General features: G+C 40.8%; 1 protein-coding gene across 1 annotated transcript in view; it reads right to left on the bottom strand.

The window, feature by feature from the left end:
* The window catches only part of man1a1 (mannosidase, alpha, class 1A, member 1), a 358,244-nt gene extending 355,824 nt beyond the window's left edge, over nucleotides 1-2,420 (bottom strand). The window contains exon 1 of the mRNA XM_078399598.1: nucleotides 1,597-2,420. Coding sequence (XP_078255724.1) covers nucleotides 1,597-2,109 — 513 coding nt within the window. The 5' untranslated portion in view covers nucleotides 2,110-2,420. The remainder of the gene's footprint in view (nucleotides 1-1,596) is intronic.
* Between the last annotated feature and the right edge of the window lie 12,668 nt (nucleotides 2,421-15,088).

Genomic DNA, 15,088 nt, shown 5'->3' with positions numbered 1-15,088 from the left:
TTACTCCAGCACTCTGTCCGATTTTGTAAACCGGCATCTGTAGTTTCTTGTGTATGACTAAAGTATGCCTGATTACTTAGATAAGGTAATAGTGCATTTAAAAAAAACTCGTTAAACTTAAATCTGTCCTTCAGCATTGGTTTGGTTTTTCACGTATTCACACATTTGTGCGTGTGACAACAAAACAAATTTAAAGAAAGCTGTTTCTAAATGTTTCTGTTTTAACTGGTTTCTGGACAGAATGCCTAAATGACTGTTACTGTGAAGACTGCATCTGAAACAACAACTAGGTATTTTCTAACAGGGACAAAAACCACATTAAAATCACTTCATAAACTGCCCTGATATTAAGCAGTTGACAATAGCAGTGAAACAAATGGGTTCATGGATAAGCATGCAACTGCACTTCAAACAATTGATACATACTGGAAAATAAAAAAAGTCAAAGTAGATTACTCTCATCTTTGTGCTACAAATTGTGTGCTTTCATCACATGAAATTGTGGAATTCTCTGCCACAGAGGGCAGTGGAGGCCAAATCACTGGATGGATTTAAGAGAGAGTTAGATAGAGCTCTAGGGACTAGTGGTATCAAGGGATATGGGGAGAAGGCAGGCGCGGGGTATTGATTGGGGACGATCAGCCATGATCACAATGAATGGCGGTGCTGGATCGAAGGGCCGAATGGCCTCCTCCTGCACCTATTTTATGTGTTTATCTATGTTTCTATGAAATCCATCACATTTATTTTGAAACTGAAGAAATATTTAGCAATGTGTGATTTTCTTCTTTGTACTCTTACCAAGGTACTTTTAACGACACTCTCAGTCGCCCTGAAGTTACCAATCTTAGTGGCAAGTTCAACTCGGGAGAACATCCCATTCAAGCTCAGTCCATTCCTCAAATTCACTGGCAAGTATTTTCTCGCAGGGGTCGATAAACAACAATCAGCATTAGTGTTAAATTGTCTTACTATTAATTCAAACGTGTCCAAGAGTGAAATAATTACTGCATGCGTTATTTTTTTAAAATAATACGAGAAATGTGTACTCCGCCAGCAAATAACATGTTACCAGGAAATCTGACAGCTGTGAGCGTTATTTACCAACATTAAGTTTGTTTCAAAATATTTACTTTGAAGACAAATCTCTATAACAAACATCATTACATTTTTTTATGTCCAGAAAATTAAAATGAGCTCATATCATTTCAAATCCATAAATGGCTTGAAGAGCAGGTTTTGAAGAAGCTTTTTGCATCCGATCTATTCCCTTCCCATACTACAGACTTGTGGGTGATAGCTTTGCGCGTTAAAATGCGTTATATAAACACAAGCGGCGCGTTTTAAAAATGCTACATACATCTGTGGCAGCTTTAAAGCCCTCGGTAGTCCACAGCTTTCTTCCTGTCCATCTGACATTGTGGGGTGCGCGACTGTGACACCACGCACTAGCTTACAAACTCAAGACTGACTCCAACACTGATGGGGGGAAACGGTCGCCGAAAGTGCCTCAGACACTCGGAAGAATGAAGTTGAGGGAGCCCTACACTGGTCATGACAGAAAGAGGAGGAGGCGAGTAATTCCGAGTGTTGTACCTCTTTGATCTTGGCTTGTCTCTCTCGGGTTTGGGGGTCGCTCGGTTCACGCCCTATTGCGCCCACAGGTTTGCGGAAGGTGATATTCGGCAAGCGCGGGGCTGCTTCTTTCTTGTTGGCCGACTCTTGCACAACTTTCTCCTTTTCCTCTTTGATTTCCTGCTTTATCTGCTCGGGCAGTTTCTGCAGAGTGTCCTTCGCCTCGCGCAGAGCCTTCTCGTGGTCCTCACGGATCTTGCTCAACTTATCCCCCTCCAACTCCCTGCCGCCGTCCTGCTTCGGTCCGCTGCCTGTAATCGAAGTCCGCTGCGAGTGGAAAAACACCCCGCTCAGCAGCTTGGACGAGTCGGGTAAAAAGAAAATCGCACCGAAACACAGAGTGATAAAACCACTGAAAACTAAGAGCAGTAGGAATTTCTCAGTCAGTCGAAAGGCGGGTCGGTTGATTAATAGCGAACTGTTGGTCCCTGACTTCCTCGGAGTAGTAAAAGGCAGCAGAAGTGGCGGTGGCATTTCTCTTCCTTGTGTTGCAGTCGTTGCAAATGAGAAACTGCCCAACACTTTTCAATGTTTGAGACTTTTGTCAGTTGCTGGAAAGTACAAATGAGAGGCTTTCTCCTTGCGGATCTGAGGCAGGGTTGGCCAAAACTGAACTGAACAATGTGCAGGCTACTGCTGAATGCTTCTTCACCTGTCTATAGTGAAAGACGTCTACACAACGACTGGCGGCTGCGAAAAGAAAAGCACTGGTACTGAAACCGAGCGCACACGCCGAGCCTGAGCCCGGCAGGCAGCCACGGAGGAAGCCCGCCCCCGGGAGGGACAAGAGCCTCAACCTATCGTGCGCCGCCAGCCGCGAGCTCGGGGCCCGCGTTCCAACGCCATGTCGCTCGGCCAATGCGCGGGGCTCGGGGACAATGGGAGGGGTGAACGTGCGGCGCTTCCGCCGTGCAGGATGACAGCGTGTGTGTCAATGTGTGTGTCTGTCTGTGTCTGTCCGTCAGTGTGTGTGTGTCAATGTCTGTGCCTGTGTGTGTGTGTGTCTGTCAGTGTGTGTGTATGTGTGTGCCTGTCAATGTGTGTAGGTCTGTCTGTGTGTGTGTCAATGTGTGTGTGTGTCTGTGCCTGTGTATGTGTATGTGTGTGCCTGTGTGTGTCTGTCAGTGTGTGTATGTGTGTGTGCCTGTCAATGTGTGTAGGTCTGTGTGTGTGTGTGTGTGAATGTGTGTGTGTGTCTCTGTCTGTGTGTGTGTCTGTGCCTGTGTGTGTGTGTCTGTGCCTGTGTGTGTCTGTCAGTGTGTGTGTATGTGTGTGTGCCTGTCAATGTGTGTGTCTGTGCCTGTGTCTGTCCGTCAGTGTGTGTGTATGTTTGTGTGTCTGCCAATGTGTGTAGGTCTGTCTCTGTCCGTCAGTGTGTGTGTGTCTGTGTGTCTGTCAGTGTGTGTGTGTGTCTGTCTGTCTGTGTCTGTCCGTCAGTGTGTGTGTGTCTGTGCCTGTGTGTGCATGTCTGTGTGTGTCTGTCAGTGTGTGTGTGTTTCCGTCTGTGTGTGTGTGTGTGTGGCTGAAGATGTATGCATTCCACCGTCACAGGGTGTCCTTCCAAGACCAGCAAATAAACTTAATTCTTAACGCCGTTTCGCTTCCGCGTTTTACTTCCTTTCGTCGTGCATGTGTTATTTAAAATACTCCAATCAGTCAATGGTTTCCGCAGCCACTCAGGAAGTCTCGAATACTTTCTGTTTGTCAAAGCTGCAATTCGAATTCATCTTTTATTCTTTTTAGCTGTTCTCACTTCGTTTTGTCTGCTGCAGTTAGCATTCAACTGTAGATCAGCAAAATCTAAGCACTTCCCACTTGTGTTACTTTGTTCCCTGCGTTTTTTTATAGTCGGTGCGAATCAATCCCTACAATTAATACGAAATAATTGTACAGGCCTCTGAACATTCTCGAGGGAGATGAGAACACATGGAAATTTTACGTAAGAGCTGGCAAACAAATGGTAGGGAACAGTCTGAGAGCTGGTTAACTCCAGTGCTTCAATCGCACTGCCGGATCTTGTGCTTCGATATCCGATGTTTCACGTGTCCATTAGACAAAAACAGATCGCTCGCTGTGCCTGTTTTTCCCCGATATGTTTCGTTAACACCTATATATAAATATTATTCATACATTCGGCAAATGATGAGTGGCAAAATTCAGCCTGAAGCATGTTCACCTGAGTCATCTTCTGCATGTTGTAACAAGTAACTTCCTGACTATGTATAAGAAAATAACTGCAGATGCTGGTACAAATCGATTTATTCACAAAATGCTGGAGTAACTCAGCAGGTCAGGCAGCATCTCGGGAGAGAAGGAATGGGTGACGTTTCGGGTCGAGACCCTTCTTCAGACTATGTATATGCCTGCGTGCGATATTACCTCGTGGATATATTGTAACGGAGTATATTTTTGTTTTACCTTCATACAATCAACAATAATGGAAGATGTGTTACATTGTACTTTAATCGGGCTATACAATCTGATTGTGTGCAGAGGGTTTATATGCTACAAGTGTACAATTAAAACATGAGCGTTGAAATTTCTGAAGTGCAATGTGTCAAAGCTGTAATTCTAGAATTTACCTCTTGAGGGGTGCATTTAAGTCACCTTGTGTAACCTTTGACCATGTTCCAGTGATGTACAGAATCAGTGTGTCTTTCTTATCTTCGTAAAACACAGTCGTTGTAAGTGTTGTCACAAATCTGGAAATAGTCTACGCCCGCATAAATACAATTGAGTTCCGTATGTGTGCCACACTTGGTCGAATCCAGAAATGGCTTATTACTCCAACTGTACAATGCCAGATTGTGTCTTATTCTGAGCTTCCTTGGAGAGGATGAATCGAACGACGTGATTGCACTTTTAAGTTGCTCATGGTTTCCACGATAGCGAATTTTAGTGCTTGCTACGTGCATTTTAAAACTTCATAACATAAGGCAGTGCTGTTGGATGGGACGAAGTTGCATGATCTTCGAAAGCAGGCGCATGAATTGGAATGCACACTATGATTGTTGCATGATTTCAATGCTACGCGTACTATGAAATGTCTGCCTGTGCCAACAAATGGCCACTGTCGAGAATGGCCGGCGCCTCTTAAGGCTATCCCCGCTCTTCTTAAATGATGGCTGCAACAAAGGCTGGCAGGAGTTCTGAAATTCATTCTGACCTTGGCGATAATGAACAATTGCACGAAAGCAGGGTTCAAGTTTTACTACGAATTTTTTTTAAAAACTCGATGCTGAAAACACGACCGACTGGTCAAGCAGCTTCTGTGAAAAGAGAATCTAAGTTAATATTTCAGCGAAAGTCTTTTCAGAAGAAATGGAAAATTTAGAAGACAGCTAGTATCAATTTGCGGACAGGGAGCTGGGGTTGAATGTATGGGCAAAACACATATCTCTTGTCGGATGAGACCAAGGTTGTCATGGTGATAAACTGACTGTCAAGCCATCTGGAAACGCAAGAAAGTACAGAAGCTGTAATCTTAAGTAAAACATAGAAAGTGTTGAAAGAACTCAGCGGTCACAGTCGATAAACAGACCAGTCTGAAGACGGGACCCTACCTGTAAAAGCCCCTTGTCCATTCTCTTCACAGATGCTGCCTGATCGAAGTTCTTCCAGCACTTTGCGTTCTGTCACACCACGTGGTTGACTTGTGAATATTTGAAGTATGGGAGATAGAAACATTGCGACCTATTCCTTTTCTCCAGAGGTGCTGCTTGACTCGTTTGGTTACTCCAGCATTTTGTGTCTATCTTTGGCTTAAACCAGCATCTGCATTTTCTTCTTGCTCACTAGATGTAATGTAATTTGTGTAAAGTGTACATTGGAAACAGATCTGCACATTGCGGATATAAATAGTGTACAACAAGAAGCAGAGACAAGTGGAGTTCAGATGCCAACTCTTCATCGGTGAGGTCACAGCTGAGTATGAGCCCCTTAGCTGCACAGACCATAACAATTTCCAAAACTGTGTTCCTCCTTGTTTTTGCTATTTGATCATTTTAGATGAGGCCGGTATGTGAGGGATGTTTCATATCCAGGTTATTGAGAATCATACTGATGAGTAACTTGTCTTCTGCAGAAGAAAACCTTAAATTTGTTCTCTTTTTGTTCAGCTGGAAAGAAGGGTCTCGACCCGAAATGTCACCCATTTCTTCTCTCCAAAGATGCTGCCTGTCCCGCTGAGTTACTCAGCATTTTGTGTCTATCTCCGAATTAAACCAGCATCTGCAGTTCTTTCTGACACAAGTTTATACTGATGTTTTATCTGGACAGGACTGGAAATTGGATTCCAGTTGGGGGAAGCTACTTGCCTTACTTTCTTCCTCTAGTCGTATCCGTCAGTGCAATCATTGGCAAAGACAATTTGTAATTTAATTCAAATCATGCTTGCTTGGTTCAAGAATTGACATCAAAGGCAGGCTTATGTGTGTGTTCATATCTGTCTGACATTTCACCAAGATGAACATACAATTTTTGTTTTTTCAATAGGATGCAAACAATATCGGGGCATGGCATCATTGAATGTCCCTTGAAAGTTTCAGTGGTAGGTCATCACGTTAAACAATGTTGTATGTCCATCATAAATCTCTGCAATTAAAAAAACATGTTAAGCAGCTTTTATAGAGAGAGAGACACATAATTAATGTTCTTAATCAGAATATCCATTATGAACGAAATAAATGCTAAAGATTCCACTGGTTTGGGAGTTCAGCCACAGGCATGATCAGGGAGTAAGGATAAAACAAGGTCAATTGGTCATGGTTGATGTAAACTGGGTGTAACGGACCGCAGGTAGACCCAAATGCAGCACACGGAACCAAGGAAGTAGTTTTAGAATGAGCTTTCTTTCTACCTGCTCGTGGTCAGGGACAGAAGACTGAGGCGTTCACCAGGGCGATGACGAGGCATGAAGGTCAGGAGCAGGCAGGGTCGGCAACGGGAAATCAGTCCAAGAGAGAATGCTGGAGAGTCTTGCATGAGGGCTAAGAACAATTTGGCAAAGAGAGTGTGTGCAGGAAGGGTTTATATGCTGGCTTGATGGGTGATCTGGAGCAGGTGAGTGAACAGGTGAGGGGAGTTGGCTTAACGTGGTTGGCGTGGCTGGCAGGTGAGTGAACAGGACAGACTGTGACACTGGGGATAAATAGGGAAGCAGGGATGGCAATTGTGGGGAGGAGGAGGGAACGCCATGAGGTCAATAGTGCGGAGACATTGGAAGGCATTTGAGCTTGAATTCAGGAGGACGATGGCTATTGGAACAGTGTTCATATTGGAAGGAAGATGGGACAGAATGGCATTGCAATTTAGACAGCATGCTGTGGGAAGGGTGGGAGAAATGTGATATTGCTTCATGGGAAAGGAGGGGGAGTTGGAGCAATCCATGGAAAGTGATTGGGGAGGGCGAGGGGGAAATCAGGAAAGACCATGAGAGGTGTAGGGGAAACAGGATGTTAATTAATGGGAAGGGAGAAGGGTATTAGGAGGGTAATGTGGAGGGGAAAGGAAACGGGAATAACAACATTGCTCTGTGGAACAGATGAGAGAAATTGGAACAGCGCTAAATAAGGGGAGAGAATGGGGTAGAATCAAGATGCTTGATCACATGTGAAAGTGAGGGAAATATCACAACTTTTCAGTATCAGGAAAATTCAAGAAACCTGTATATTAATGACGAGGGATGGGGCAAGATTTAGGAGTATAGTTGGGGAGCCAGAAGAATGGTGCTTGATGGAATGTTGGGCCACAAGGATTTAGTAAGTGTTTTTATTAATCTGCAAATATTTTAGTTTAGTGCAATAGAATCATGATCATGTCCCTGTATTGCTCCACAATAGGTGCCCCATGACTGTGTGATCCAAAGATCCCAGAACAACATAGTCCAACTTTATCTGTAATATCCAAGACAGTGTTACACAAGTAATGACATAATCCCAGTAAATTATGTCAGCACATCAAGAGTGTCTCACAAGAGGTTGCGACATCAATTTGGTGATTTCTGTGATTTAACCCAGTAGTGGTTATAAATGATTTGACCCAGTAATCCATACAATATACATGAGGTTAACTTGCCATTGATTTGTGAAGTCCAGAAGAGAACAATCATATTTCCAGGCAATAATACTTCAGGAAAATTAGCCAATACATACTTTTAATTAAATATACTAATAAGTAAAGAGAATAAATAACCCATTGAATGACAATGACATTACAGCCAATGGGGTTGACATTCACCTGATGTTAATAGAGCAGTAACAAGCTCAGAGTGCTATTGGCAACCATATTACATAGGTTGATTTGATTCAGAAAAATGTTGTCCAAGACAGAAATGTGATTTAAAATAATGTACAACTTGAGTGTGAGGTCTCAAGTTCAGTAAGAGGAAGCATAGAACATCATTGCAGATATTTTTCAGGTAAAAGTCTTCTTCTTAAGTATTCCCTCAGCATTAAGGATGATTTGCTTGGTGTCAGCAGCCTAGAAGCAGCCAAGGAAGCTGTGTGGGCCAACGGTGGCAGCAGTTGGTCCAGCCTGGAAGCAGCCAGGGAGAGAGTGTGGGCCAGAGGTTTTCTTAGTTTTATCTAGAGATACAGCGCAGAAACAGGCCCTTCGGCCCTCTGAGTCTGCACTAACCAACGATCCCTGCACATTAACACTATCCTACACACACTAGCGACAATTTACCAACATACATACAAACCTGTATGTCTTTGGAGTGTGGGAGGAAACTGAAGATCTCAGAGAAAATCCATGCAGGTGACGGGGAGAACGTACAAACTCCATACAGCCAAATACCCACAGTTAGGATCGAACTCAAGGTCTCTGGCGCTGTAAGGCAGCAATTCCACCACTGTCCCACGGTGCGGCCCAAGCCAGTGGCTGTTTTTTAAATAAAGCCAATGTTTGAATAAACCACAATTTATGATAAGTTAATATTTATTATGAACCAGGTTGTTGATCTGCAACTAGCCTCATTTTACTATAAAGCTGGTCTGCTTTTCCTGCAAAAAGATAGGTGGCATTTGTGAAAATATAGCATCCCATAGCAATAGATTAGATAGCATACTATGACAGTTGTGGATGGACCAAGACTGCAAAAAATTATAGCCCAACCCAAACCAATCTCCTCCCCACCCACGATCTCATCCCCATCAACTCCATCTGTACTTCAGGATACCTTGGGAAAGCAACCAACATAATCAAGGAACATTTACATCCCCATCACTCCCACTTCTCCCTTCTTCCGACACGCAGAATATACAAAAGCATGAAAGCACATACCACAAAATTAAAAGACATCTTTTTCTTCCCTGTTTTCAAACTACTGAATGGAACTTTCATAAGACAAGGGTCTAGGCCGATTTCTCCCAGCCGACCTCATTGCAGCCCTTGCACCTTTTTAATCTGCACTTTCTCTGGAGCTGACGCAATATAACACTGTATAAATACACTCTGCACTCTGGTTATTTATTCTCTTTGTAATGCCAGTTGTACTTGTGTATGGCCTGTTGTGCTCATGTATGGAATGATTTGACTGGAAAGCCCTAAAAAGCTTTTCACAGTATTTCCTGCATTTGACAATGATATAACCAATGCTAATACCAAAATCAATGGGCTGGGAAGGCATCTGTATTAGCAGTTTACAAGCCTGGAGTTCCCTGGAACATTTGAGACAAGAGAAGATAATTAAAACCTCCTCTTAATGGGACAGATGAGTTCATTAATAGCAATTGACAGACAATGCCAAACCAGACAAATTACTTGGAAGAATATGAGACATCTTTGTATCTCTGAGGAACAGTATTCTTCAGTTGACAGAAACAAATTAAGACAAAATGTGAAGATTTTCTGCAGTTTATTTCAAGGAAGAATAATCATGATAAACGCAACTTTTAATAAATAGGATTTTTGCAGTTTAATCTCTGGGTAGCCTTACTTTTTGAAGCGTTAGTGGTCACCCCACATAAATTATTCTGTCATTAAATTGTGTGCATTCAAAGAGAAATAACTATTTAAAAATATTTGCTCTACGTCAGTTCTAATTGTCAAAAGTTGCTTGAGAGCTGGAAGCTTATGTGAAACATTACCCTGATGTGAATTGACAGACAGTGCAGTGGGCATATCAATCTATCTAAATGCTGAGCCATTAATGGAGATATATATCAGAATTGGAAAAAGTCCAACGTTATCAGCTCACATCACAATCCGTAAGAAGCATTCCACTGTTAGCCTGTTTATTTATGTCAAGGATGTTATAGGAAATATTACGTGACATATGTCATAACAGTAGTATTGGTTATTAGCAGCAGATGTAGTTAAACTGGAACTCATATCACCCAAATATAAGATCACATTTATGAAAGTTGTCATAAGACTAGTCTGTTTCTCATTCTAACTCATGTCATTTATCAAACTCTGTAAGAAAAATGTTCCAAAGAGTTTCTCTGCTGAACCAATTCTAGGCTATTCGTGTAAGTTATGTGATACTTTGGTATACCTGATGGCTGAAAACTAAATACATTCAACTAAATTGCACTAACCTACACAGGTGGCTTTATACTTTTGTCATTTTCAGATAAAACAGAAATAAATAAGTTCTCAGTACACAACATACCATATCTGTAGGTTAAATAATAAAAACTGGATAGATCCGATATCATGCTCAGTTTCCGTTGAGTTTATTGTCATGTGTACTGAGGTACAGTGAAAAGCTTTTGTTGTGTGCTAACCAATCAGCAGAAAGAAAATACATGATTAATACATGAAGATTTGTTTCACTAAAGAAATTGACATTGATCAGGAGCATAAGATAAAGTAATTAGAAAATAGCCTTCATTAAATATACTTGAATTACAGAACTGCTTATTAATGTTGCAATATCTTGTTTCTCTCTATTCTGAAATTTCTGATTAGTTAATCTCATCAATATGATATAGGTTTTTTTCCATTGGCAGAAGTTTTCATAGTTCATTTCAAAGAGAGTCAACTTAAAATAATGGTTTGTGGAAATTCATTTCTTCAGCATTGCTTCCTTGCAACATAGCAAATTCTCTGATACATTGAAAATCTGGTAGCCATGTGACAATTAACCGAATGAGCCAATACACTACACTAAAATGATCACCTGTTCACACTATGTAGAGGAAGGAACTGCAGATGCTGGTTTAAATCAATGATAGATACAAAAAGCTGGAGTAACTCAATGGGTCAGACAGCATCTCTGGAGAAAAGGAATAGGTGAAGTTTCGAGTTGAGACCTTCCTTCCTTGACAGTCTCTGGTTACCTTGGATCATGCAAAGGGCACAAGGTTTGTCTGTTCCAAGCAAGATACCTGGAGCAGTAAGAGAGTGACAGGCTCAATAATTCCTTTACTCTTGGGCTTTTCATCGCTGACTTGTGTATAAAAGAGTGCCTAATATGAAAGGAGGAAGCCCAGCCAATCTGCACACACAAGTTGAACACACCTTATGCTCCAAGAATGAAATTTGATTAGATTTTTGAAAGTGTGCAAGATTTTACTTGGACTCTCTTATGTCTTGTCTCCTTACACATGTAACATAGTTTGACAGTAAGCAGCACCTGCCATATTGCCAGGTAATATTGCATTGATAATCACCCAAGGAACAAAAGCTGTTGTATGTGCGACCTCCAGGATGACTTAAATCAAGATTCCTTTTCTTATCATTCAGAATATCCATTGAATTTAGTAGCAGGAGTTTTCAGTAGGTAATTTCCAAAACTTATTTTACAATCAAAGTACCTGTTTTTCAGATTTTCAAGCTTTTCAAAATCTCACTCCTCTTACCATTCAACTGAACATTTGACAAAAAATTTCAGGCTTTCAATTTTTTTTCCAGAATGGTGCCAAGAACTACCCGTGATATCTATCCATTTGCGTAGAAATCCAACAGCCCTTCCTTATCTCCCACAATGCATCAAATGTGTGTTCCATTTCATTTATCCATTTTTTGAGTAATTTGCTTTCCTTATTACTATATTTTCTCAACATTGAGCTGCATCAACCAATTATCTCTCACATTAACCAATCTGTCTGACTACACTTGGAAATGCGTCTGCATTCTTTCCCTTGGATTATCTTGCCCTTAATTTACTACCATGAGAATATTTCAACATAATTTATTCTGTCAATGCTGGTGACATTTAATAAGGCCCCAGTAGATCCACAAATACTTATCTATCATCATCTGTAATACTTCTGACAGGGCCTATTCATTTCCCTCAGCACTGCACCTTTCTCTGCTTAAGGCACTTTCATTATCTCTGCGATTCCCTGTTGCAAAAGATTTCATGTTCAACAGTAAAACATGTGAAAAAAATTCTCCATAACTTTTTCCTCACTCTCTGATAATTTTAATTTGACATTTTTTCATCCCTGACTCCCAAACCAAAAGATATATTTCATCTACCCATAGAATTTTAAAACTTCCATCATATTTGTTATTTTCCTTCCCAAGTTCACTGGCACATTCCCATTATCTCAGTTTCCCTCTCTAGTACAATTTTAACGACGGTTTATGCTACAGTATTTATAGCTTTAATATATAAGCTTTACAAAAAGGAACTGAAAAACCACATGCAGATTCTTAACTATCATCTAATCTATATCTCGTGCCTCATTACCTCTTTGAATTCGTACATCAAGTGCCTCCTCCTAAAATTGCAAATATTTTCTGATGTTTTGTTTCATCTACTTGCACTTGCAAATAACATAATAGAAGAAGTAGGCGACATAGCTTTTTGATTCTTCACGTGATAATAAAGAACCATCCAGATAAACCATGAGATCTGTTCGATGGTGGAAAGGTCAGTATCTATGATGGACCGGGCAGTATCCACCACTTTTTGTTTTCTCCTTCATTCCTGGGTATTCAAGTTGGTGAACTAAGCCATGATGCAACCAGTCAATATACTCTCTACTCTGCACCTGTGGAAATTCAATTAAGTATTCGGTGTCATACCAAACCTCCTCAATCTTCTAAGGAAGTATTAATGTTGATGGGCTTTCTTTATGATTGTATCATTGTGCTGGGACCAGGACAGGTCCTCGGAGATATGAATGTCGAGGAACTTGATGTTTTTGACTCTCTCCACAGCCAACCTGTCGACGAAGGCAGTTTTGTGGATCTTTGGTGCCTCTTCTAAAATAAACGATCAGATCCTTGGTCTTACTAAAGTTGAGAGCATGGTTGTTGCTGTGGCACCATTCGATCAGACGATCGATCTCTCTCCTATACTCTGATTCATCATTACCTGTAAATCAACCAACAATGGTGACGTCGTCAGCAAATTTAAAGATGGAGTTGAAATGCGTCCGGATACATAGTCATGGGTATAGAGTGACAATAGGGAACTGAGCACACGGCCATTAAGTACCCTGTAATGGTGGCTTGCGAGGAGGATGTGTTGTTGCCAAAAAATGGCCTGAAGTCTTAAAATGTCGAAATGTTCTTTAAAAAAAAAAAATCAACCAACTTAATGGTGTTTATCAGCAATCTCTTTTCAATTTTTTTCAGAAGTGCTAGCGCTGCAAAACACCTTTCTCTCCCCATTATCCAATGATCCTATATGCTATTTTCAGCCGAATTATCAACTACCAGGAGAAACAAAAGGCAAATAAGAAAGCACAGCGTGGCACCTCTACATTATTTAAAGCAAATTTACTGCACTGTTGTAGCATTAATGGTGGAGATCAAAGATGGGCATATGCACTAAAAAGCATCTATCTATAGAACCTTATATCCATGTGTTTCTAATATCTCTTTATTTGAAATGTCATATATTTTTTTTAATCCTTTTTTATGTACCTATCAGAGCCAAACCAGATGCAGTTCTCAGCCTTACTTCCATTTCCTAACTCATTACTAACTCATTGTCAACCCTTATTGTCGCTTAAGCGACCATCAGCAAACAGACTAAGGTTAGATCATAGTTAAATAAAATGCAGGATACTCACAATAATGCAATGGCACAATGAGCAGCATGTCAAATACTGTATGGGGACCAGTTTCTTGTATTATCCATTATTAATTTCCTCTTTATATCTTTCTTTATTTCCATGCACTGCTGTTTAATCAGACTGGAAGAAATTACTTATGGAAAATCAGTGTGCCAATTTAAATTTCATTGAATGTATTGGAATAGAATGGTATCCACAAATCATCACCATGATAGTATTAGAAAATAATTGCATACATTAGACACCAACTGAAGCAAAGTCTTGTAGTGCTTCAATATAATATGTACAGATAGATGCAATAGATGGAGTAGCTCAGCGGGACAGGCAGCATCGCTGGCAGAAGGAATCGGGTCGAGATCCTTCTACAGACTGAGCATCAGGGGGAGGGAGTTACAGAGATAAGGAAGCGTAAGAAATCAAAAGGGTTACAGTTCAAGGAAAATGTAGAATAGACCATTGTTAGCTTCCACTTTCTAATCCACTCCCTACACATTAAGGGCAATTTTACAGAAGCCAAAGATAGACACAAAATACTGGAGTAACTCAGCGGGACAGGCAGCATCTGAAATAGGGTCTCAATGTAAAACGTCACCCATTTCAATCCAGAGATGTAGCCTGTCCCACTGAGTCCAACATTTTGTGTTTATCTTCAGTGTCAACCAGCATCTGCAGTTTCTCCTACATAATATGTACAGATCTTGCCCTTCACTCTCACGAGTTTTTGATTATTAAATTACTCCATGTGAACAACTATTAATTGATAAATTATTTTTCAATGAGAAAATAACTTATTGATGACTTCAGAAAGAGTAAATTGGGAGACCATTTGCAGTTTCCGTTGGTGGGTTAGTGGTAGAGATAATTAGCAGATCCAAATTACTGTGCGTTAACATCTTGGGTGGCCTGTTCCCATCCCAGCACATTGATGTAATCATGAAGAAGGTGTGTCAGTGCCTCTACTTTCTTAGAATTTAAAAAAAGATTTAGCATGTCATCAAATATGATAACAGATTTCTCAGGATACTGTAGAAAATCTCCTGATTGCTTGTATAATTGTCTTGTCCACCAGAGGCATAGGTTTCCCCATCATCACAAGCATCTACATGTCATCAAAGATTAATCCAAACTGAAGCTGTTAGGATCAAGCTCATTTTGAACTCTTAATTAGCAGTGAGATACAAGACTGAAACGAGTCAGGACCTCAATCCCACTGGGTTGTGCGCTGACCCACAGTACCACACAGTAACAACACGAATGATATTTTTGATAATGTTGCCTGGAAGCCCAAAGCTTGTTTTTAATCACATACCAATTATTTAAAATCAGTATTGGTTTGCCAATAGAAGTTTTAGGTTTGACACAAAGCATTCCCATGCAAACTCATTAATTGGCAGTTCCTTAATTGGCTTAGGTGAGTCATCGTAATGGTCACAGTTTCCCATGTTACTTTTTGGCTGTACTTGATGTGAACC

This window comes from Rhinoraja longicauda, chromosome 5 (genome assembly GCF_053455715.1).
Source record: "Rhinoraja longicauda isolate Sanriku21f chromosome 5, sRhiLon1.1, whole genome shotgun sequence".
Lineage (NCBI taxonomy): Eukaryota > Metazoa > Chordata > Chondrichthyes > Rajiformes > Arhynchobatidae > Rhinoraja > Rhinoraja longicauda.
This window is presented reverse-complemented; position numbering and strand designations above follow the sequence as displayed.